This window comes from Danio aesculapii, chromosome 20, assembly GCF_903798145.1.
Source record: "Danio aesculapii chromosome 20, fDanAes4.1, whole genome shotgun sequence".
Classification (NCBI taxonomy): Eukaryota; Metazoa; Chordata; class Actinopteri; order Cypriniformes; family Danionidae; genus Danio; species Danio aesculapii.
This window is the reverse complement of record NC_079454.1, coordinates 39,617,731-39,644,247: the sequence shown is the minus strand read 5'-3', so window position 1 is coordinate 39,644,247 and position 26,517 is coordinate 39,617,731. Positions and strand designations below refer to the sequence as shown.

General features: G+C 33.2%; 1 protein-coding gene across 1 annotated transcript; it reads left to right on the top strand.

Moving 5' to 3' along the window:
• Positions 1-1,331: 1,331 nt before the first annotated feature.
• On the top strand, positions 1,332-26,030 carry slc30a2 (solute carrier family 30 member 2). Its single transcript, XM_056481560.1, has 8 exons — positions 1,332-1,411; positions 10,000-10,208; positions 13,584-13,730; positions 15,719-15,872; positions 17,694-17,913; positions 21,097-21,202; positions 21,992-22,126; positions 23,942-26,030. The coding sequence occupies exons 1-8, from the start codon at positions 1,332-1,334 to the stop codon at positions 24,085-24,087; spliced, it is 1,197 nt and encodes a 398-aa protein (XP_056337535.1). The 3' UTR covers positions 24,088-26,030.
• The last annotated feature ends 487 nt before the right edge of the window (positions 26,031-26,517 follow it).

Here is a 26,517-nt window from a genome sequence, read left to right as displayed (position 1 = left end):
ATGTATGTGAGTATAAACACAAACAGTATACACACACACACACACATATACATACATACATGCATATATATATATATATATATATATATATATATATATATATATATATATATATATATATATATACGTATATATATATATATATATATATATATATATATATACGTATATATATATATATATATATATACATATATATATATATATACGTATATATATATATATATATATATATATATATATATATATACGTATATATATATATATATATATATATATATATATATATATATATATATATATATACGTATATATATATATATATATACGTATATATATATATATATATATATATATATATATATATATATATATATATATATATATATACGTATATATATATACGTATATATATATATATATATATATATATATATATATATATATATGTATGTACGTATATATAAATATATATATATATATATATATATATATATATATATATATATATGTATGTACGTATATATAAATATATATATATATATATATATATATATATATATATATATATATATATATATATATATATATATATGTATGTATGTATATATATATATATATATGTATATATATATATATATATATATATATATATACATTTTTTCATATAAATATTTTGCTCTTTCAGAAAACTATGTAAAATGCAATACCTCTTGTACTTGTGGCATATTGATAAAACATTGACAGACGTGCACTCTGCACTGCAGCCACGTTGCGCAGGACATTTGTTCCAACAAAGCAGACCCATTCATCCCCAAAAGACGCAGCAGACTTCATTCACGTAAAACCAAGCCTATTATTACAGCGAAGGCGTTTCTTGTAATTATTAATTATGTCGCGGTGACGTTGCGTGGTAGCTGTCCAATGCCAAGTGCCTGAGTTGTGAATATTAATGAAGGCGTTCTATTTTAAAGGCCCGGCCTTTAGCTCATGAATATTAATCAGCAAGCCTTCGCCATAGTAAGATTCGTAAATGAGTTCAGTGGTCTGCCGAATCTTCTGCACCACGTTCATCTGATCTAACCCACAGCCAAGTTATCCGGCTCCGCATTCAGACAGCATCGGACTTACTGACCGACCGCAATCCTGCCCTTTTCTTTAGCTTTGTGGATCCGATGCAATGAGTGAATTAACTCATTTGTTCATCCCTTCGACAATGGCTTGGAGGAATTATTATTTTGCCGTCTAATTAAAAGCGCATATTTTAATATTCGGTTCGGTTTTCATTCATTGTGTTTTTTTTTATTTACCTGAAGCAGCAGCACAGGACTATGGATCCTCCACCAAGTTCGGAGAAATCGCATCTCATCAATGAAAGAAATGCCAAAATATACTCCTTAAAACTTAACAGGTACATTTATATTTTTATCAATTTCATATATTTATAGAATAATAATTATTATTATTATTGCTCTTGTTGTTTTTAATATTGTCATTATTATGATTATTAAATGTTAAGTCTTGGAGATGCTGATTCCAAAAACGCATTGTCTAGAAATCTGCGCACAGTCTATGAAGCAAAACTGATTAGTCTATGGTGTCTGGTATTTTTGGCGAACAAAACAAAATCATAATAAAATGGCTATTTATTAAGAACAGAAATCGTTTGCTATATTTTCCTTTACAAAAATGACAGCAAACAGATGGAGTCTGATTTGCACATTATAAGTAATTCGAAAACCATATGCGCCAATCTTAGTTACCAGGAAACCCATCAATTTAGCTTTATTCTGAAAAAGGCTCGTGTCGTTTGAGCATCATAACTGAGACGTTTATATTTGTAATTAAGATATACATTTTTATGCTGGAGTTCATTTTGCACTGTAGCCTTTTTTGAGCAATGTCCACAGGGAACTTCAGTGAGCAGAATGGACGCAATGAATAGGCTAAATGGTGGTCCCATTTGGAAATTGTGCATAATAAACTTTTCATCATGATTCTCTAATAAAAATCATTCGTTCGTTCATTCAATCATTTTCTTTTCGGCTCAGTCCCTTTATTAATCTGGGGTCTCCACAGCGGAATGAACCACCCTAATAAAAATCAGTAATAAAAAAAATTCTGATTGGCATTAAAATCTCGATAGCCTTCGTTTAATAATCGGCACACACTAGCCTAAAGTAGCCTAAAATCAAGCATGAAGACAGAAGAGTTTCAGCACCATGGACAGATGCATGCTACCTGAATCCAAATATAAAAAAGGAGAAAAAACAAACAAACAAATGTGTAATAGCCTACTAATGATAGATCTTAACACATAGTTTACAAAAATTTAAATATATAAATAATTCACCTTTAATAGCCTATAACAATGTCTTACAAATATCTTCCTGCATGCTAGAAATTAGGATTTTGTGAGGTGAAGGAATACTTTAGAGGTTATTTTTACTCATCGATATAGGATAAAATACAGGTTTACAGATGTGTAATGTAAATTCATTAACGTTTATCACGAACGTATGACAATTTGCGCCAATGGTAATCTACACAATGTAGGTGTTTTACAGAATGAGAAAATATATATTTCTAAATCCACTGTCCTTTCCAATGGAAGGTTTCAAATACAATTAAAATAGGCTTGTGGCAACATCATTTTCACACATCAATTTTTACGCTTTATAAAAACGTAGGCTAGCTTATATTTCGATGAAATTGAGGATAAAGATCAAATTTGATTTAGAATATTAAAATTGACTAGCAGAGCATTTAGAAATCGCAATTGTCTATGCGACAAATAAAACATCTAAGCAGGAGTAACAGACTCAGTGTACAGTGAATTGTAATGAATACCCTGCTGTAGCTACTGTAATAGCTAAATGGGTTGTGGTCTTGAGAAATGAGAAGAGCTCATAAAAAACAATACACGCATTTAGGTGGGTGTTTGAAAAGAACATTCTTTCCCCCAAAAAGAGCATCGTTAAAGTGAAAAAAAATTCATTTATTTTTTAAAGGTTCTTTTTACACTATAAAATATTATAAAATAACATTAAAATAGACTTATGGCAACATCATTTTCACACATCAGCTTTTACGCAGAGCTTTATAAAAGCGTAGGCTAGATTATATTTCGGTGAAATTGAGGATAAAGAAACAAAACTGATTTAAAATATTAAAATTGAGTAGTAGAACATTTAGAAAACTCAACTGCGACAAAGTAATGAAACATCTAAGCAGGAGTGACAGACGTGTGCAGTGAATTGCAATGAATACCCTGCTGTACTGTATTAAATGGGTTGTGGTCTTGATAAATGAGAAGAGCTCATAAAAAAACAATACACTAATTTAAGTGGATGTAGTTCATTGAACACGTTCTTTTCCTCAAAAAGAGCATCTTTAAAATGAAAAATGTTCATTTATTTTCTGTAAATGTTCTTTTTTACGCTATACAATCTAACCATTAGGCCATAAGTTGACTATAAATGTATATAGGTCTATCTAACTGGTGACGCTTTACATTAACAAACATGACAGTTCAGAGAATTGTACATCAACAGGTCACCTGGACAGGAAACAGGGGCAGTTGAAAAAAAAATAGAGGGTAAATGATATTCTCTTTCAGTGTTCTGTTTTTGTTTTGTTTTTTTTATCTAGAAGTGCCCTAATTGAAAATCTGTCATGTTTGCGCTTCTGCCGCAGAGAAGAAAATGCGAAGGCACGCGCTGCACACTGATTACAAATATGCATATATTTATTTAATCTATGTAAAAAAAAATACACCCTTAACCCAATGTTAAAATCTGGAATGCATTAAAGAAAAACGCAATGTTAACAAAACTATTACTTTATGAAATATACCAAAACGCTCGTCATTCAATTGTGTTAAAAGTTACAAATTGCATTAATAATAATAGTAAAAACACCCATTCACTCTCATTTACACACATACACTGTAGACAATTTACCTTGCCAAATTGACCAATAGCACATGTCTTTAGACTTTGGTCATTGATGAAATACGCGTCCACGCGGACACGGAGAACATGCAAACTCCACACGGAAATGGCAGCTGACCCAGCCGGGGCTTGGACCAGGGAGCTTCTTGCTGTGAGGCGACAGCACTACCCACTGCGCCCAATAATAATAGTAATAATAATAATGGTAATAATAATAAATTAATAAATAAAGCGTTTGAGTCTTGTTTAATGATATTAGTGCTGGATATCATACTGCACTGCCAAAAGATCGACAGCATGTTGTTCAGCAAGAAACCCATTTGCCAATCTGTAAACATTTCCACATAATATGGGATGAGGGATGATCAACACATATGCTGTTAAACTCGCCAGCTGTGCTTCCCAGAAACTCAATGTAAAACACGGCGATGTCTCAGGCATTATAAGCGCCAGTGAAGGCAATCTGTGTTTTTAACAGGTTACTTCAGAAAAACCGATAACCAACATTCACCAGTAATCAAATCATTCTGAAAGCGAATTAAATAGTTTAAACCAAGACAATAACAATAATTTAATAGGCTTAATGCAAGTTATTATTTATTTTTACAAAGATAATATATAAAAAATACAATTATATTCATTAATTTCCTTTTCGGCTTAGTCCCTTTATTAATCATGGGTCACCACAGCGGAATGAACCACCAACTTATCCAGCATATGTTTTACGCAGCGAATGCCATTCCGGCCCCAACCTAACACTAAATACAATTATATTGACATATGTTATTATTTCGTTTTATTTAAAACGGAAAAACTGTGCTTGCATGCGCATTTTCTCTTGGTTTTGCTAAACAATATACACATCCTAATATCAGCACAGTTAATCCCAGATTAGTGACACTATTAGCTATTTAAATCATCAACACTGCAAATGCATAATGATTATAAAGTCAATAAGTAGCCCATAGGTGCACAGCGTGTGTTGTGTGCATGTACGCTTGTTGGACTGTCTGAAAAGCCCTCATGCAGTGTATCATGTCTGTGTCCCGGTGGGGTGATTAAACAGACGCCGTGTTCCACTCCACTGACTCCTTTCAGCAGCAGCGCTCGTGCGTGTGTGTGCGTGCGTGTGATGCAGTGCTCTGGTTATCTCATGCGCAGTGAGATTGCGCTTTCCGCCCCATTACCCTCATCATAGCATCTCTCTCATCAACACACACGACAGAAGGGCCAAAAACGAGCATGTCAGCAGATTTCAACTCGGGCTGATCTGGTTCCTCGTGGCATAAACTACGTGTGTGTACAGCATTTTTTATTTTGGTTGTAGGATTAAAATAAATATATATTATTTTATGAGGAAGGAGAAGTAGCATTTTGATATATCTACATCTAGTCAAATTTACAAAATTAATTTCATAAACATAGAAAGCAGACTAAATGCATTCAAACTGTCAGCACAGTGCATCCGGAAAGTATTTAAAGCGCTTCACTTTTTCCACTTTTTTATGTTACAGCCTTATTCCAAAATGGATTAAATTCCTTTATTTCCTTAAAATCCTACACACAATACCCCATAATGACAATAATGAGTTTTTGAAATTGTTGCAAATTTATTAAAAATAAAAAACCTGAAAAATCACATACACGCAAGTATTCACAGCCTTTGCCGTGAAGCTCTAAATTGAGCTCAGGTACATTCTGTTTCCACTGATCATTCTTGAGATGTTTCAGCATCTTAATTAGAGTTCATCTGTGGTAAATTCAGTTGATTGGAAATGATTTGACAAGGCATACACCTGTCTATATATGGTCCCAGGGTTGACAGAGTATGTTAAAGCACAAACCAAGCATGAAGACAAAGGAATTGTCTGTAGACCTCCGAGACAGGATTGCCTCCAGGCACAAGGCTGGGGAAGGTTACAGAAAAACTTCTGCTGCTCTGAAAGTTCCAATGAGCACAGTGGCCTCAATCATCCGTAAGTGGAAGATGTTTGGAACCACCAAGACTCTTCCTAGAGCTGACCGGCCATTTAAGCTGAGTGATCGAGGGAGAAGAGTCTTAGTCAGGGAAGGTGATCAATAACCCGATGGTCACTCTGTCTGAGCTCAAGCATTCTTTTGTGGAGAGAGGAGAACCTTACAGAAGGACAACCATCTGTGCAGCAATCCACCAATCAGGCCTGTATGGTAGAATGGCCAGACGGAAGCCACTCCCCACCTGGAATTTGCCAAAAGGCATCTGAAGGACTCTCAGATCATAAGAAACAAAATTCTCTTGTCTGATGAGACTAAAATTGTACTCTTTGGAGTGAATGTCAGGCGTTATGTTTGGAGAAAATCAGGCACTGCTCATCACCAGGCTAATGCCATCCCTAGAGTGAAGCATGTTGTGGGGATGTTTTTCAGGAGCAGAAACTGGAAGACTAGTCAGGATAGAGGGAAAGATGAATGCAGCAATGTACAGAGACATCCTGAATGAAAACCTGCTTCAGAGTGCTCTTGACCTCAGATTGGGGCGACGGTTCATCTTCCAGCAGGACAATGACACAAAGCACACTGCCAAAATATCAGTGGCTTCACAACAACTCAGTGAATGTCCTTGAGTGGCCCAGCCAGAGCCCAGACCTACATGTGATTTTTCAGGTTTTTTATTTTTAATAAATTTGCAACAAATTTCAAAAAAAAAATTTTTTCACATTGTCATTATGGGGTATTGTGTGTAGAATTTTGAGGAAATAAATGAATTTAATCCATTTTGGAATAAGGCTGTAACATAAATAAATGTGGAAAATGTGAAGCGCTATAAATACTTTCCACATGCACTGTATGTCATGAATAGGCCTAGCTTGTGTGGAAAAAAAACTAAATATTAAAGCAATGTAAAATATATTGTAAAATGGTAACTTTTTACAACAAGGTTGTATTAGTTTATGAACATTACTAATATGAACAAACAATGAACAATGCATTTATTACAGTATTTGTTCATGTTAGTGTTAGATCCCCATCTCCACGCCAGATAAATACAATCCAGCCCCAGAAATGTCAGTTTCTCCAGGTATTTGTACAACAAGTCAGCAGAGTTTCCAATACCCAAACCTGGTAACCAGTATTTAATTAAATTACAGTCTCCTATCAATATAGGAGTCAACTGAGAAAGCCAGAGTGGAGCAGAAGCAAGAGACAAAGTAATATTGATAAAGAAAGAGCAGTTTACTGAATAATCTTAGTTGGTATAATTCAATGCTCAGACCAGGATAAATAAATAGATAGATTCGCCTGACCATGGATCCATCCAACAAGCGTTAATATACCACAAGCAACAGCAAAGGAAAATGACTGCTTCACAACATTGTCCAGAGACAACACAGACCTTAAAATCGAGACATTCTCATCTCTTACTCATGAAAACAAGTGTCGCTGGAATCCACAGTCATAAGATTATAACAAATATATAAAAATGGAAATAATATTAAAGCAATAGTTATAGTATAAATAACATATATATAAATAATAATAATAAAATATAAAAACATAATAAAATGACAAATGATAATAATAATCAAATCATTAACGAATGATTAATGAAAAGATACGATAATTATATAAATGACTAATGATTATTTGATTAAATAAAATAATTAAATGGAAAATAAATGAATAAAAACAAATGAAAAGAAAACAGAACACAAATGAATGGTTGCTTTCTTGAAACAACACACATAAGTTTCTACAAGGATTCTCAGATCCTTAGTTAGATTCTTCATTAGTTAATGGAAATAAAGTTGTTCATTGTTAGGTCATGTTACTAATGTTAATAAGCATGCATTAGGATGTTAATAATGCATTAGTAAATGTTGAACTGATTAATAAATGATCTACAATTATTGTTCTTAATTAGTTCATGTTAGTAAATCAACTAATGAAATCTTACTGTAAAGCATGTAAAATAAATGATAGTTAATTATTTTCATTTATTTTAAAACTGCTTAAATGGGTCAATTCTAAGGGCAGTTCACTCAAAAAAAGCACTTTTGCTGCTTGTTCAAACTACTTATTTAATACGAGTTGAACCAACATTAAATTCTTAAGTTTTGTTTGGGACAACTTAATTGTTTTATGTTCAATCCAATAAAATATGTAAAAACGATTAAGTTAACTGCAGGAAATAGCACACACTAGCCTCAGAACAGATATTTTCCTCTGGTCTAGAGGCACTAAACAAGTGGTGCTTATAGAACTTACAATACCCTGGGACGAAAGAATGGAGGAGGCCCATGAATGAAAGCTCAAGACATATCAATGTCGCATACTTGAGAGGCAGGAGAATGGATGGAGGGCCTGGAATTTACAAGTAGAGGTGGGTTGTAGGGGGTTTGAGGGGCAGTCACTCTGGAGAGCCCTCGGACTGCTGGGAATTGAAGGAATAGCCAGAAACGGCTGGTAGGAAAGGGCACTGAAGAGGCAGAAGCAACATCTCGCTGGATTTGGCTACAAAGGGAGGTTCAATGGAAGAGCCAACCCGTTGAAAGACAAACCACATCATAGTTGGGTGGTGGTCAGCAGGAGTAGATCCAGGATGCTGGATCTGCTGTCGAGCAGTTGTCATAGGCTTAAATCGGTGAAACACCAAGGAAAGGGGGTGCCCATCTAACTGTAACCACCAACCTTCATATGGAATATATTCATAACTGGTGCTGAAGGAAGAAAAGAGGGGTAAATTATGCCACTGGCCTAACTGGTGCTGAAGGAAGAAAGGAAGGGGAAATTATGCAACTGGCCCACAGTTGGTGCAGGGCAGAGTACCTGTAAAGGTGGGCCAGTTGCGATGGTCCCATAGTATTTTGCATACTTAATCGATTTGCATTGGGAAACCATGAAGGAATTGCTGCTGCACCCATTTCCTTCCACATGGTTAATCAGCTATAGATGACATACGGCTGCGGCCGGAAGTTAATGGGAATTATTTATATTGTTTATTAGATTTCCCATTTATTGTATTTTAATAACGCCTACCCCAAGCCTAAACCCAACCCTCACAGTAAATTAAAAACAGATCTGAATCTGGTGTCTTCTCTATTAGTACAGCTGATTAACCATGTGGATGGATGATAACAGCTTTCTGAGCACAGAAGGCCCCTACTGGCCCATATCTATCAGCTGATAACCACTGATGACGCCTTTTCAATTGAGTGATAAAAAATTTGGCTGGTAATTGTGTGGAACTCTGCATTTTTTACAGTGTTATAAAGATTAAAATGAAAATTAATTTGAATTTAAAATAAATTGAACTGTCAAGCTTAATTATAAACTTTTAATATGCCATCAAATTATACATTACTTATTATCAACATGCTGAAAATAGTTTGTGTTATATTAACTTGTTACACTGAATGACATTTTTGTTTCCTGTAAATAATGTGTATGAATAAATAAACTTATTCTAATGAATGGAGGATAATGTACACCTTATTTTGAATTTTGAAAAAACCCTTTTTATATTTTTGACCCATTTATATGACCCAGAGTTATATCAATAACTGTATATAATATATATATATATATATATATATATATATATATATATATATATATATATATATATATATATATATATATATATATATATATACTAAATACAACTTAATTCCAACTTCAAAATAATATAAAATGAAGTCAAATAATAGACCCCCACTCCCCCCTAAAAAAAAAGACAAAATATTGCAATTTCATCAAACTATTCAAACTAATAATCTATTCTGTTCCAATAAGATGATACATAAGCATAAGTATACTAATTACACTTGTTCTGATTAAATAAAAATATATATATATTTATTCATTCATCTGTCTATTCTGCTAACTGCTTATCCTCTTACGCATGATTTGCATATGATATTAAAAATTTGCATCTTTTTTATTATTTGCATAACTCTCTGATCTCAACCAGGAGCATTAATCATTATAGTGCTGATGGACTCTACAGTATATGGATTTAAACATTGACTGAAATGGCGTCACTCTGCCTCATGCTTTGTTCTTATAGTGAATTCTCAGGATCCAAAGAAAGTTGCCCAAACCTGCCTTTGGGAAATGGTGAAATGGCTGGTGCTATTGAGCTCAAGAGGCCTGTTGGAACACATTGCCATGGGAAAAAAGCAGCCTATGATGACAGCCGCGAGAAACTCATAGCCAAGAAGAAACTGTACATTGCCTCCATAGTCTGTCTGGTTTTCATGATTGGAGAAGTTATAGGTAAGAATTTATTAGATTTTATGTGTCCTTAAATATTCATTTAACTACTTAGTAATATTTATTATTACATGTACGAATGGTTAGTGGGTTAGATTTAGAGTTAGTTGCATGTAATTAGGTGTAATTAATTGTAATTACTGGGATGCACTGAAAGTATATATATTTTTGGGCCAATACCAATACTGGTTTCAGTAAATATTACACTATATTGATCATTTTGCAGGGTAATATACAGTACACTGTAAAACCCAAAAAGTTAAGGTAACTCAAACCATTTAAGTTCATAAACTAGTTCTAATGAGTACTGTGAACTTAATCCATTTGAGTAAACGGAGCAATTTGAGCACAGTAAAACCCAATAAATGAAGAGAACTCAAATCAACTGAGTACTATAAACCCTAACAAGTTAAGGCAACTCAAACCGTTTAAGGAAACCGATTGCTACAAACCATTTGAGTTAAACTAATCTATATGAGTACTGTTAACTTACTCCATTTAAGTTGAAGTAATGAGGTATTTAATTAACTCATTACATTCAACACTGAGTTCAAAACTCTTTTCAAATAAGAATCAACTTTCAGTAAATTTTGAGTTAACTACACTCATTTCATTTGATTAAATTGACTGTTGGGTTTTACAGTGTAGCTAGTTCTTTTCCATTAAATTAATTTTGCTGAATATCGATTGAATCCATTTATCATTCAACTGCACAAGTTCAGATTAAAAAAAGACAATATATGACAGTCTTCAAAGGTGATTTGATGCTATTCAGCATTTCTTTTAACAACATTAACTTTAATTTGACACACAATAGAACATATTTATTAAATAAACTATCAAATAAAACCAGTGCTGTTTCTATATGAAGATTATACATTTTGGTGCTCTAGAAAAATGTATTCCCCACGCACATCTGACATTTTAGACTGAAGTATGATATTTTGTACAGATTATTTTTAGTTTTTTATATAAGTATATAAGTATTTAATTATCTAGCTCTGAGAAAAATCATGGGTTATTCAAAGGATGTGCAACTCATTGCCTCCATATAATTATTAATCACTGGTATCTGAGTTTATTATATTATTGCCAATCTGCTAAATAGCTTTAAATTAATCCAATATAGTACAATAAATTCATCGGAGGGCATCACGGTGGCGCAGTGGGTAGCACGATCGCCTCACAACAAGAAGGTCGCTGGTTTGAGCCTCAGCTGGGTCAGTTGGCATTTCTGTATGGAGTTTGCATGTTCTCCCCATGTTCACGTGGGTTTCCTCGGGTGCTCCAGTTTCCCCCACAATCCAAAGACATGTGGTATAGGTAAATTGAATACTAAATTGTCCGTAGTGTATGTATGTGAATGAGTGTGTATGGATGTTTTCCAGTGATGGGTTGTAGCTGGAAGGGCATCCGCTGCGTAAAACATATGCTGGATAAGTTGGCGGTTCATTCCACTGTGGTGACCCCAGATTAACAAAGGGACTAAGCCAAAAAGAAAATGAATGAATGGTACATCGATCTATAGTAATTACCATAGTAAGTATGTGTTACAAGAACACCTTATATACTTACATACTTATGATTACTAATAAAGCTACCAAAAAACAACAATATGATGTTTATTGAAATTATGAGTTGGCATAAATGCAGCATATCTTCTCATAAATATAAAAGGCTATAATTAAAGCATATCAAAGTCGAGACAATGTCTTTCCACAGAGTATAACTACTTATTTACTTACTCCCAGGGCCATTTATATTGAAGTTGATATTTAGCCGCACTATATTGATGTTTCGTAACATCATTTTATGATGGTTTGTTGTTAGCCCAATGCTCAACCTCCAACCTGGAGGACAGGACATACACTATGGACAAGTTAGCTTACCCAATTCACCTACAGCATATTTCTGTGGACTGTGGACACCCGGAGGAAACCCAAGCGAACACGGGAGAACATGCAAATTCCACACAGAAATACCAGCGACCTGCCCCGAGTATAACTACTGCATATTAAATATGCCGATGTCAGACATTTTGTTTGCTTTGTGCTAAGGATTTATCCTCAAAATAAATGCTCTGACTGCATTTTACAACTAAACAAATGACAGATCAAGCAATTCATCATTGTAGCACAAAATGACTTAAAAATGCTGGATCACCACCAGTCCTTAACTCCATCCATTAAATGTAATAAGCAGGCTTTTCTGCGTTTTGTTCAGCGAAAAAAAACTTATTTTTTGGTTCAGTCAGCATTCAAATTGAAGTACAACACTTGAAAATAATTATAAGTCATTCTCTCTGTCAAACTACAAGAGATTTATGCTGTTTGAACGGATTTCACAAAAGCTTTCTTTAAGTTTTAATGAGTCAAATAAAATGAATGAATAATGGTCATGTGAATGGTCTATGGTGGTACAACCTTACATTTTTCACTAAGTAATGAGTCAGTCTTGGTTATTTTTTGGCATTGATGGTTCCATGAAGACCTTTCAGCTGCACAATAGGTTCTTTATAGTTCTTAAAGTGACAGTTCACCTAAAATGAAAGTTCTGTCATCATTTACTCATTCTTGACTTGTTCCAAAGTTTTTGAGTTTTGTTCTGTTGAATGAAAAGGTTTAATTGAAGATTGTTAAAGCTGCATCCATTGACTTCCATAGCAGAAAAAAACAAATACTATGGATGTCGATGGTTACCGTTTTTTTTTTTTTTTAAACATTTTTTTCCTAACCAGTTTGAGTATTGTTGTTCTGTTGAATAAAAAGTAAGGTATATTGAATAACAATGGGAACCAACCATTGACTTCCATAATATTTGTTTTTCCTACTATGGATGTCAATAGTTACCAGGTTCCAATAATCTTCAAAATATTTTCTTTTGGGTTTAAAAAAACCCTGGTTTGCAACAAATCAAGGGTAAGTAAATGACGACAGAATTTTTGTGTGTACTATCCTGTTAAGATTATTCAAGAGTTCCGTAGACTAGGACTATGATGGGGATCGAAACGTTCCATTGATATAAAAAGTTTATCTTTTAATATCCGAGGAACATTTCAATTCCCCAAAGGTTCTTTATATAGAGAAAAGATTTTTTAGATTATTCAAACAAGATTTATTGGCATCAATGGGCCCATGAATAACCTTTTAACATTCATGTAACATTTATCTTCATTAAAACATTTTAGATTTTACAAACATTCTTCAAACTGTAAACAAAGTTATTTTTTTAAGTTTGTTATTTTAAAAAAGGATCTTTGTGGAACCAGAAAATGCTCTTCTATGGTGTTGCTGCAAAACCCAATTTGGAACCTGTTTTTATGTGTGTGCCACTCTTATAGTTACTTGGTTCTTCTTCTCTGTTGATGTGGTGATGCAGGTGGTTATCTAGCACACAGTCTGGCCATTATGACCGATGCAGCCCACCTTCTGACAGATTTTGGCAGTATGATGGTCAGTCTCTTCTCCTTGTGGATCTCCTCAAGACCACCCACCAAGATCATGAACTTTGGATGGCACAGATCAGGCAAGTTCAGCCAAGCGTATTTGAAAGCTTCAAGTCCTGCTAAATAAACGTGACATACACTGTAAAATAAGCTGGGTTTGTCAAAACCCAATGTTGTGTCAAACATGGACAAACCCAACCACTGGGTTAAAAACTGTAATTGAAAATGAACTGAAACCATTAACACAGGATTGGTTTTGTCAATATTTCACCCAACGTTAGGTTACGACCAGTGTGCAAATTATACATTGACCATCAGGGGGGTCAAATTTTTTGGTAATGTTAGTTTGTGTAATACATCCTTCAGTCATTTATGTATTTATAAACATATTCAAGTTTTCAGTGTTTTGAGGGATATTTAGTTTATTCTGACCTACAGTATCCTCTGATTAGCTATATCAGAGGTTACTGTAGGTCAAACTATACAAACTATGAATCTAATTTGACTTTACTTTCAGACTATATGTAGAAACCTATTTTATGAGAAAACAGTCTTGTGAACACTTACTGTGTCTATCGGTGCTCTAGATCTGCAGTTTTAAACTGGTGAATGAATTTGTTTTCTTGCATAGACTGATTAGCGCAATTATGCATTTACAATGGTATGAACCGTAATAGGGGTGGTCAAATGCATATTTATATTATCTATTATTTTAATTATTAATATTATTATTTAAAATACAGATCAGAGCAAACTATATCTCAGTATTAAAGGCCTGACCCCCCATACAACTTGTTTTTATAATAATAATAATAATAATAATAATAGTAGTAATTTCTTACATTTCTATAGACACTCAAATCGCTTTACACATTTTTGAGGGGAATCTCCTCATCCACCACCAGTGTGCAGCATCCACCTGAATGACGCGACTGCAGCATTTTGCGCTAGACCGCACACCACACACCAGCTGATTGGTGGAGAGGAGACAGAGTGATGAAGCTAATTATGATATGGGGAGGGTTAGAAGGTGAAGATGGAAAGAGTGGGCAAATTTTTCCAGGATGCTGGGTTAAACCCCTGCTCTTTTTCGAAGGACATCCTGGGATTTTTAATGACCACACAGAGACCTCAGTTTATCGTTTCATCCGAAGACGGTGCTCACCAAGCAGTATATAGTCCCCAATAATATACTGGGGCGTTAGGACCCACACAGGACCCACACAGACCACAGGTTGAGCACCCCCAGCTGGTCTGCTGGTCTGCCTAACACCAATTCCAGCACCAACCTAGCTTTCCCATGTGGTCTCCCACCAGGCGCAGCCTTGCTTAGCTTCAGTGGTTCAACTCTCAATGGGAGAGTTGCAGAGAGCTAGCTGCTGGCAATATGTCATTGTTCATTTTGCATGTATTTATGTAACCAAGGTTTAAAAATGATGCCAGATGTGGGTACAAAATAAACTGTTACAGGTAACAATGTCACACCTCTAGGCAATTAGATATTTTGGTAACACTTCAGTTTAAGTAACAATTATCACCATTTACTACTTATTACCTGCCTATTATTTATATATAAACTGTTTATTAGCACTTATAAAGTATATTATTTTACATCCCTAATCATCCGACCCAATATCTAAACCCAACTAAAAATACTAACTATTAATAAGCAGCTAATTAGTAGTTTATAAAGCTAAAAGTCTTAGTTAATGGTTTGTTAAAAGCCAGAATTGTACATTAAAATAAAGTGTAACCGATATTTCTTAACAAATGTTATGGCGAGTAGAAGTTCTGACTGGCAAGTACCTTAAGAATCTGGTAGCCAAACTGGAAAGATTTAGAATTATTACTGGAATAGTTTTAAAAACAAACTGATCTATCAAGATCCATCAACAACATAAACATATCAAAAATGAATATATTCAATGTATGTGCTATATTCTAAAAATTCTGAAGTTATAAGAATAAATTTGGGTGAAATGTATATTGAATTGAAATAGTTTTTTTTTTTAAATGTACAACTTTGCTACTTCCAGTTCTAATACCAGTCCATATTCATCTCCCACAGAGATTCTGGGAGCCCTGATATCTGTAATGTCCATCTGGATCGTGACTGGGGTGTTGGTGTATCTTGCCATTGAGAGGATAGTAAGAAATGATTATGAAATCGAAGGCCGCGTGATGCTTCTCACCTCAGGATGTGCAGTCGTGGTCAACATCATGTAAGAAAACAGACTTTCCTATAAAAAAGCACAAATTCAAATGACTAGAAGTGGTAAAGACTAGAAGTTTCCAGGAATAATTTACATATCAATGCTTACTTAGAGATTTTACATAACCAAAGTTGAAGTTTTACATTGTAAAAAAAATAAAAAGTTATATAAGGCGTGACCAAATGTTTTTGTACGTTTGTTGCTACATTATTAAAATAATTTAACCATGTTTCAATTAAAAAAACTATAGCATTTGAGGCTTTAAACTTTGCAGTTGAATTAAATTAACTTCACAAGTCATTTAACTTACATTACTTACACAAAAAAAAAGACTTCTGCTGCTTGTTCAAACTAATTATTTAAAATGAGTTGAAACAATTTGTGAGATGGGACAACTTAATTGTTTTATGTTCATTCCACTTAAATTTGTAAAAACAATTAAGTTAACTTAATCGATTTGTGTTGGGACAACATGAAAGAATTGTGTGCATCCCAACATTTTTTGTACAATGTACATAATACTGACTCAAAACAGTGATTAGCTAATTTATTAATGAACAGAGTAAATCCATTGCCTTAAAAGCGACACGTTGACTATTAAAAAATGTGAGTAAACCCGATGTAACTTAACTGTTAACTGTAAGTGACTTGTTATTTTTATTAATAAGCACACAGTTCATTTACTTAATAATTTTAAGACTTTTTTTAGTTAACTTATCGCTTTAAAAGCAAGTTTTACTCACTTTTTTAAACTAATCGCTTTAAAATCAGTGTACTCACTTTTTTTTTAAAGCAAAGTCAGCTAAACAATTTTATTAGTGTATGACTTAGAAAACTTCTTTGAAACATGGTTAACACAAGTTAAAGTAACAATTTTTTTTGACTTAATGATCATATGTTTTTTACAGTGTAGTTTGTATATTTATACAAAATATACAGATTTTGGTAAAAACCCAAACAATACAAACATAAAAATAAAATAAAAAACAAAATCTCGTCCATCAAATCTGGGATTTATTTTGTATTTTATATTGGATTCAAGTCAGGTGATTGGTTGGGCTATTCTACTGCAACCCATCACTGGGAAACACCCATACACTCTCATTCACACACATACACTAAGGACAATTTTAGCTTCCCCAATTCACCTATACTGCATGTCTTTGGACTTGTGGGGGCACCCGGAGGAAACCCATGTGAACGTGGGGAGAACATGCAAACCCCACACAGAGATGCCAAATGACCCAGCCGAGGCTTGAACCTTCTTGCTGTGAGGCGACAGCACTACCTACTGAGCCACCGCTTCGCCTGGACTGAAGCAGCTAATATTAATTTACAATGATGAAGGGCAGAGGGTTGCTATGGAACTACTAGGAGATTTCAGCTGCTGTCTGGGCTTTCACTGCCTTTCTACTCCTCCCTTTCTTCACGTGTTCAATACTTTTCTCCGCATCATTTCATTTCATTACGCATGACTTTATTTGTAAACTAATTAGATTTGTTTTCCTTGCATATATTTGCATATAAATTTCAAATCAACGGCACCTTTAGAAATACGTTTTCTGACAAAAATGGTGACGTGTTCAATACTTATTACCCCCGATGTATGTTCACTTGCCATTAACCCTCTTATTTTAAAAACCAACCCTGTTAATACAAACTAGAGAAATAAAACAAAATGTAAAAATTAAACAAATGCACAGTCCCCCAAGATCTTTCTGTTTTCACAAAGACTGTAGTCTACGATTTTTTTCAAAAACAATACACCATGACAAACATCGATTGATTTGATACGCATTTGTGTGCATTATTATTGCTTTGATTTTGCAGAATGGCCTACATTCTGCACCACTCCACAACCTTCCACAGTCACGGGTCAGGCTACCACAAGATTGATGAGAGTGGGATGAGTCCTGTGGGCCATGGTCACTCGCACAGCCTCCTGGGGAATCACGGGAACACCAGCGTCAGAGCGGCGTTTATTCATGTGTTGGGGGATCTCCTGCAGAGCTTTGGAGTGATGGTGGCTGCTATTATAATCTACTTCAGGGTAAATTAACATGCATACAGAATCAATATATAAATTCTTATACACTTCATAAAAAACTTTTATATTGTGTTGTTGTATATTGTTTACTTTAGAGGCTCTCTCCATATAATAATATTTAATAAAGTATTGTCATTTAAAAGAATACATTTTTTTCAAAATAACAAACATTTCAATTGCTGTAACTCTTAGGGCCCTATCATACACCCGGCGCAATAAGGCGCAAGATGCGTTTCCACGATGTGTTGCTATTTTCAGACCAACGCAAGCCTTATTTTCCCGTTTTCCGCCACGTTAAATAATACAAAATTTTTCATTTTCTATAAATATAAAAACCACTGCCTCCATGCCTTCTTCATCTCAGGGGGCTTTTTTTAGTTCATTCATGACAATTTGCTTTTGAATGATGCTATTATTAGTAGTAGTATTATTTATGATATGCATATTTATATTTGTTTTATTAAAAACAAGCTTAGATTTGTCCACCTGTCAGGTTTTGGACCATATGGGGCATAGCATGTGTATTTGGATTTAACTCAGTTGTTTGATCACACTTGTTATTATTGCTCCTTTATTCGTTTGGTGAAAATTAGAACTGAATTTAGAATTAGAAATACAAATCTTTGTGCTAAACAAATGAAATTATTTATGTAGGCTAATCGATGTCTGTGCGTACAACATGTTTCCTTATCTACAAAAGAGAGAACGTGAAAGAAAAGGCTGACTGGAGGAGGCTCATTCTTTATCCTCGCGCTGCAGATGCTCCGTTTAACTGTTTTCTCGCTAGTGAAGCGTTCAGTTTTTCCACTTACAAAGTCCTCCACATGTAAATAGAAAATGCGCCATGGCGTGACGCAACTGACTCTTAAAGGGAATGGGAGACGAGACTCTAATAGGTTTATTCTCAAAACACACCCATAACTGATTAAGAGAATAAACTTAACCCTGTTAGACCATTCGAAGCGGCGCAGAGCATTTTTTTCCATCCTTAAAATAGCAAAAGTGGATTCGGATACGCCCTCAATGCTTTTGCGCCCTGCGCTACAGACTTTGCGCCTAGATTGTTAAAGTAGAGATCATAGGCCTCAAACTCAATTCCTGTAGGGCCGCAGCTCTGCACAGTTTTGTTCCAACTCTATCAAACACAACTGATCCAAATAATCGAGGTGTTAAGAAGAGTCATGAACACCTTCATTAGTTGGATCAGGTGTGTTTTATCAGTGTTGGAGCAAAACTGTGCAGAGATGCGGCCCTCCTGTAATTGAGTTTGAGACCTATGCTGTAACTGAAAATCAGGGTTATTCCACCAAATATTGAGTTCTTAACTCATTTAAAATATTATTATAAACAAATATTATATAATATATTAAATGGAATAATAAATATAAACATGTATGAAAACATGGCAACATTTTAGTCATTTTGTGCAATAAATGACAACATTTTTGGTTTAAATTTGGAATAAATGTCACCACTAGGACTAAAACAATCCAAACAATGTTTCATGTGAATTTTCAAGTTGTCTAAATTGTTTCCATATCGTGATGTACATTATATGTACCTGGTTTTTATTTACTGTTAATATTTTAAAGTTTCATGGAAGACTGGAGTAATGACTGGTAAAAATTCAGCTTTTACATTGCAGTAATAAATATATGATATATAATATATTATAATATATAATTATAAAGATCAATCACGATAGTCACATCCAAAATAAAAGTTTGTTTGTTTGACACAATGTGTGTGTGTGTGTTATATATATTTATTATGTAAATGTGAAACACACACATGCATAGAAACAAAAATATACAAAACAATGCATGTGCACACATACATACATACATACATACATACATACATACATACATACATACATACATACATACATACATATATATATATATATATATATATATATATATATATATATATATATATATATATATAAATACATATATATATATATATAAATACATATATATATATATATAAATACATATATATATATATATAAATACATATATATATATATATATATATATATATATATATATATATATATATATATATATATATATATATATATATATATATATATATATATATATATATATATATATACATAGCACAAACACAGTTGCAATCAGAATTATTAAATCCCCTTCGAATATTTTTTCCCAAATGATGTTTAACAGAGCAAGGAAATGTTCACAGCATGTCTGAAAATCTTATTTTGGCTAGAATAAAAGCAGTTTTTAATAAAAAAAAATAAATAAATTTTAAGGTCAAAATTATTAGCCCCTTTAAGCTATATTTGTTTTCGATAGTCTACAGAACAAACCATCGTTAAACAATAACTTGACTAACCTGCCTATCTAATTAACCTTGTTAAGCCTTTAAATGTCACTTTAAGCTGTATAGAAGTGTCTTGAAAAATATCTAGTCAAATATCATTTACTGCCATCGTGGCAAAGATAAAATAAATCAGTTATTAGAAATGAGTTATTGAAACTATTATGTTTAGAAATTCGTATGATCTAATTAGTACAATTTAGTACGATTTGCTCATCATCCAATGGCGGTTGGGTTTAGGGGTGGGGTTAGGTGCCACGCCTCCTTTTTAAAATCGTACATTTTCGTACGACTGAACTCGTATGAAATCATACGAATTAGCCACTAAACTCACAAAACATAAAATACTTACCAGCCTGATCTAACGAGAAAACGTATTTAAATACATAATAAATATACACAGTACACACACATATATTATGCCAAAACATTTTTTTTGAATGAGATTAATTTTATCCCAGCACTAATAATATTCAAATAGAATATAGTTATTTAAAAAATGTAAAAATGTTCGACTATTAAAATGTTCTGTTTTTATGGCGTTTAGTCAAACAAATACAGCCTTGTTAAACATAAAATACTTGTTTGTGTTCAAAAATAGCACAAAAAAAATGCATAGTTTAGTAAATATTAGTTCATATTTCTTTTTACAGTTAATTAAATTAACTTGATAAGGAAAAAAACCCTGATTTCCCCCCCCGCCTCGGCAGAGGCTGCAACTTCTGTTTCTGGAGCCTAATTCAATTTGACACTTTTCAGAGAAGCATCTGATTTTGTTCTTTAATGCATCAGTGCCTCCTGTTCTTTCTCTCTCTGCACCTTCTAACGCAGCCAGAATACAAAATAGCCGATCCCATTTGCACTTTCCTCTTCTCTGTGTTTGTCCTGGCCACCACCATCACCATCCTAAGAGACGTCTTCCGCATTCTCATGGAGGGTAATATTCATATTTAATCATTTAGTTTATTACATTTCTAAAGCATGCATATAGTTCCTGTGTATGTTTAAGATGCATAATGCACTTTAAGGCAAGACACTGCAAGTCAACATGGTAAAAAATAATAATAACGAACTAATATTTCTTACCATACTTCCTCAACTGAATGAAAAAATATATATAATCATTTTTTTGTATTAACTTTTTAAAATGCTATTTACATATGTAAATAAGGGAATGGTTCATTATATATGCACTAATTTGCATACATTAACAAGCATCTGGAGATTAGTTGAAGTCAGGAACAGATATTTTGACATATGAAAGGTTTTTACAGAGGTGAATATATTTTGTTAATCACTCCATATTTCAGAAAATACTGTGAACACACAAAGAAAAATACATTTTGCACAACTGTTTGTAGAATTATAACACATTGTATGAAAATATATGTAAAAATCCTTCCGTAAAAACCTTCAGAACCAATAATAATATGCTGCTGAAGTGGAGATTTAGTTTAAGTTTTTATCCATTATCATTGAAATCTACAGACACAAATTGATCAAATGTGACAAAAGTAACACTCAAAATTGCAATCTGTATATTTTCTTTACATTAGACTGAAAAAAAGTCTCAAAATTTGACAGGCTCACCCATAGACTGTAAAATGTCTCGCCTTAAGCATGAAGTGCATTACAAATTATTTTTTTCTTAAAGTTTATTCAAAGAAAAAAACTGTACTCACATCAGCATTAACTTGCTCAGCTGGTTTCGGTTATGTGTGTTCAGGGGCGCCTAAAGGAATCCAGTTTAATTCGGTGAAGGAGGTGTTGCTGTCTCTGCAGGCGGTGAAGGCCATGCACAGTCTGCATCTGTGGGCTCTCACTCTTAGCCAGAGTCTGCTGTCTGTTCACATAGCCATCGGTCAGTTTATACATTCATTTCTTTTTTTAAACAGAACAATTACACTGTTGTGCTTTTACTGTTCATTTACCTCCTTGTTCATAACAAATGATTTATATTATTCATCTAAATCTTCAGGATTATTGATAATCTCTTTTTGTACCCCAATTATTACTGATGTAATTATGAGAACATCATATGATATTACATGAATTATTTTATGCATTTTTATGCATTTGTTTGAAATGCAACATTACTTTGAAGTCTTTTATTAGCATTTTATTGTATGATCTTATGACACGATTAAAATCATGGTTTTACAGTCATATTTTTAATGCAAATTATATAATACTTTTTGACTAAGTAGTTTGTATTGCAACTAATCTTAATTTTAATTTTTATAAATATTTTTGTAGAGTTAATGCTTTTATTAAGTCAGACTAATATCATTTTGCATCAACATTATATTTCATTTTAATAGTTTCAAACTTTGCACTTTAATCTTTATTTATCTTTATATACATATTTGCTTCAAGGTTGGGATTTTAATGGTTTCACATATTTATTTATTACACAAAATACACAAATGTGACATTTGACCACAAAATCAGTCTTATGTTACACAGTGTAAATAATAGCCAAAAATACATTGTATGGGTTAAAATTATGCCTTTTGTAATGACAAATCGGCACCTTAGAATTATAAGGTTCTATCTGACATTTTTGTCAAAATTTTGACATATTTTTATTAAATGACAACTTACATTATGTGATGCTTTTTAAAAAAAAAGTTGTTTACATTTTAAGACTTTTTATTTAAAAAAACAAACGTTACACACATCCTGTTTGCTTTATGGAATGCAAAATCTTTAAAACTCAATATCTCAAAATCATTCAGAACGCAGATAGAACCTTATAATTCCAAAGTGATGAAATATAATTAGAAAAGTATGTAAAGGTTATGTTTCATGAAAATATTTTGCAAACTTACTAATGTTCTTATTATACATTCAATTCAATTCAAATCATCTTTATTTCTATAGCACTTTTTACAATGTAAATTGTGTCAAGGCAGCTTAACATATTTGACATTTTAGTAAATTGAAACCACTTCAGTCCGGTTTTCACAGTTAAAGTACAGTTTAGTTTAGTTCAGTGTAATATAAATGTCACTGCTTAAAGCCCAAACACCAGTTGACAAAAACTTTACCAATTGTCGAAAGTGAAGGAATTTTTATTTTATTAGTAATATTTTTATTAGTATTAGAAGTCACACTTTATTTTGATGGTCTGTTTGTTGAATTTAAGTTACATTGCATTTACATGCTAACTAATTCTCATTAGATTATAAGCAGGTTGGGTTAGTATAAGTTGACATGTACTTACAAAAAGTTTCTTATAGTCAGTTAAATGCCTTTTAAAGGAGCAGTATCAACAGATATTAAGTAGACAGTCTACTAATACACAAATGGACCATCAAAATAAAGTGTTACCGTAATATATATTTTTAATATATAATAATTTAAATATACAATTTTAATATATAATAATTTAAAGGTGATTTTCTCAATATTTAGAAATGTCAGATTTTCAAATAGTTGTATCTCGACTAAATATTAGATGCATAAATCTCAATAATAAAAAACGGACTAGTTTTGTGGTCAAAGGTCACAAATATGTGAACAAAATGAAAGTATATAAATCTGTTTACAACTATTTTCAAATAATAATGAAAAAAGATTTTAAATCCTTCTGTATTTCACGTATAACTGTTTTAATATAATGCTGTAAGAAATATATGAACATTCAAACTCAGCATCATCTATTGTATTTTAGAGGAGAACGCAGACCCTCAGAGTGTCTTAAAGGAAGCCACTGAACTCCTCCAGACCAAATTTGGCTTTTACAGCACAACCATTCAAGTGGAGCCTTACAGCGAGGACATGATCCACTGCGCCCAGTGCCAGGACCCCATGGACTAAATCCTGCAGCGCACCGGTGAGACGAGGCTGCCTCTAAAACATGTATGCACCCCTATTAAAGCTTCATTGAGGGTCCAAGCCAGAAATGGAAACACTGTGCAAATGCATCATCTACATATCATAATGAACATGCATATGCCAAATACATTTCTACCAAGAAAATAAAAAGAGAGATTTCACACTGTGCCATCTCAAAAAGTGCATTGGTTTAGGAGAGAAATAGCTTTAAAATGAAGTGGTGATGTTTAGCCTCACATACAGTACTGTTTACAGAGAGAAACCATGTGGTGTCGTCCTTTATTATTGGCATTCTTGGTAAATATAAAGAAAGAAGGTTAATTTGCTCAAAATATTACCAATAACTTCAAAAAGATTCTTGAGTTTGTTTTTGGATGAGAGGGTCGTTTTTCTTGAACCCCTTTCAGATATTTAAATGGTTATGTTGGTAATGTAGTTTTGAAGACTTTCTGTGATTCTGGGAGATTTATTTAGCTACTTAAATCGTTCTACCGACAGTGTTTGGACAAGATAAACGTCTCTTTTCCAGGGTGATTCATAACATTTCAAGGTGACTGAAATTTCTTAAATTACATGTCATTATGGTTTTTAAAGCATCATAATTTTGTAATGGAGTCCCCTGAAATAGGTTTGGGTGAGAAAATTGGTTATAAAACATTGTAATTTTACCAAAATATGCATTTAATATTAGAATCAGTCCGCAATGATTTTGATATGGTTCATTTGAAGCAATTCTGGGCTCAAGATCTGTAAACCACAGCCATAAGCCAACTCTGCTCTGATTGGTCAACTGGCCAATCTGTTTTGATTGGTCTTTCTGTATCTATTTCATGTCTGAGGTGCTGTTTAGACTATGGCGTTTCATTTTAAAACACATAGGTTTTTTTACAGTTCCGCCTGACGTCCACACTACTACATCTTTGACCTTTGAAAACAGAGTATATTAAAAACACTGAAGACCCTGTCTTAGTTCAGAAAAATGCTCTGTTTCCTATAGATGGACTGAAATGCAAACTTTTGAAAATGCAGGCAGGGATTATGCAAATATGTTACTTTGATCATGTTGACCTACATTGGTAGCAGGTAAAAGAATTCATTTAGTCGATTCAGAGCTAACTCTTTCTTACAAGAGACCTTTTTTTTTTTAAATCATGCATTTTTTTGATTAACAATTAACATTTTGAGCAACAGATAAAGAGGTTAAACAATAAAGAAATTTTATAATGACCTTCATTCCTCATTCACCAAGTATGCCAAAATTAGTGTAAAAATGAGACCTGAAAGCATCACCTTGAGCCTTTTATCATGACTTTGCAAGCTTTTGCTTGTCTGGCTGGCATCATACATTAGAGCAGATGTGTACTGTAATTGCCTGTCTGTGGACTTGGGAGGGTAAAAGATAGGTATTGATGGGACTTAAAAACAATTAGAATGGGGTTTATTATGCTCCAGCAAGCATCAGCACGGTCCTCGAATCGATGTGAATGTCCGCCAAACTGAGCCGTGCTGTTGTTGGGCTTAAAAAGAGATTCTGCTCAACTGTAGTTATGGATTTTGTTGCAGATCTCACACTAATGTCTTGTCTCAAGGTACAATACTGTTTGTGAAAGCAAGCGGGTGATTAACTCTGTGACAGTGAATGGGCTGTTGCGTTTTATTAAAGCTTGGCTTCATGCGTCTTTAAAAGAACAGTGGAGACTCAATGACAGATGAATGAAGCCACAAGGAGATTTCAAAGGTGAAGTGTGCAATTCTACACTGTAAAAGCCAACAGTCAACTTTATCAAATAAAATGAGCGTAGTTAACTCCACTCATTTGAAAATAGTTTTGAACTCAGTGTTAAAGGTAATGAGTTAATTAAATACCTCATTACATCAACTTAATTGGAGTAAGTTCACAGTACTCATTAGGATTAGTTTTTGAACTTAAATGATTTGTTGCAATTGATTTCCTCTAACGATTTGAGTTACCTTAACCTATTGGGTTTTACAGTGTAAATATTTGCTCTTGGCCAGTTTTAAGTGCACAGATCAGTGAAAGTAACTTTTTTTGTTAATATTGAAATAAATAATTCAAGCATTTACTTCTTGTCCTTCGGCTTAGTCCCTTATTCATCTGGGGTGAATGAACCACCTTAATTCAAGCAGTCTATTAAATAAATCAAATGCATGAATTTCTGTTGTAGAATATTGTCAGAATATTATTAATATTAATACAGTATGTACAGTACTGTATGTAAAGTCTGGTGTCAGTGAGACTTAAATAAAAGAAATTGATTGTTTTATTGAGCATAAATGCAGTATTTAAATGAATGTTTAATTTAATAGAACATTCTATAGATTTTATTAAAAAAAAATTTTAGATCAAGAAAATTTTATGAAGGTAACACAACATGTCAGTATATTCATGTT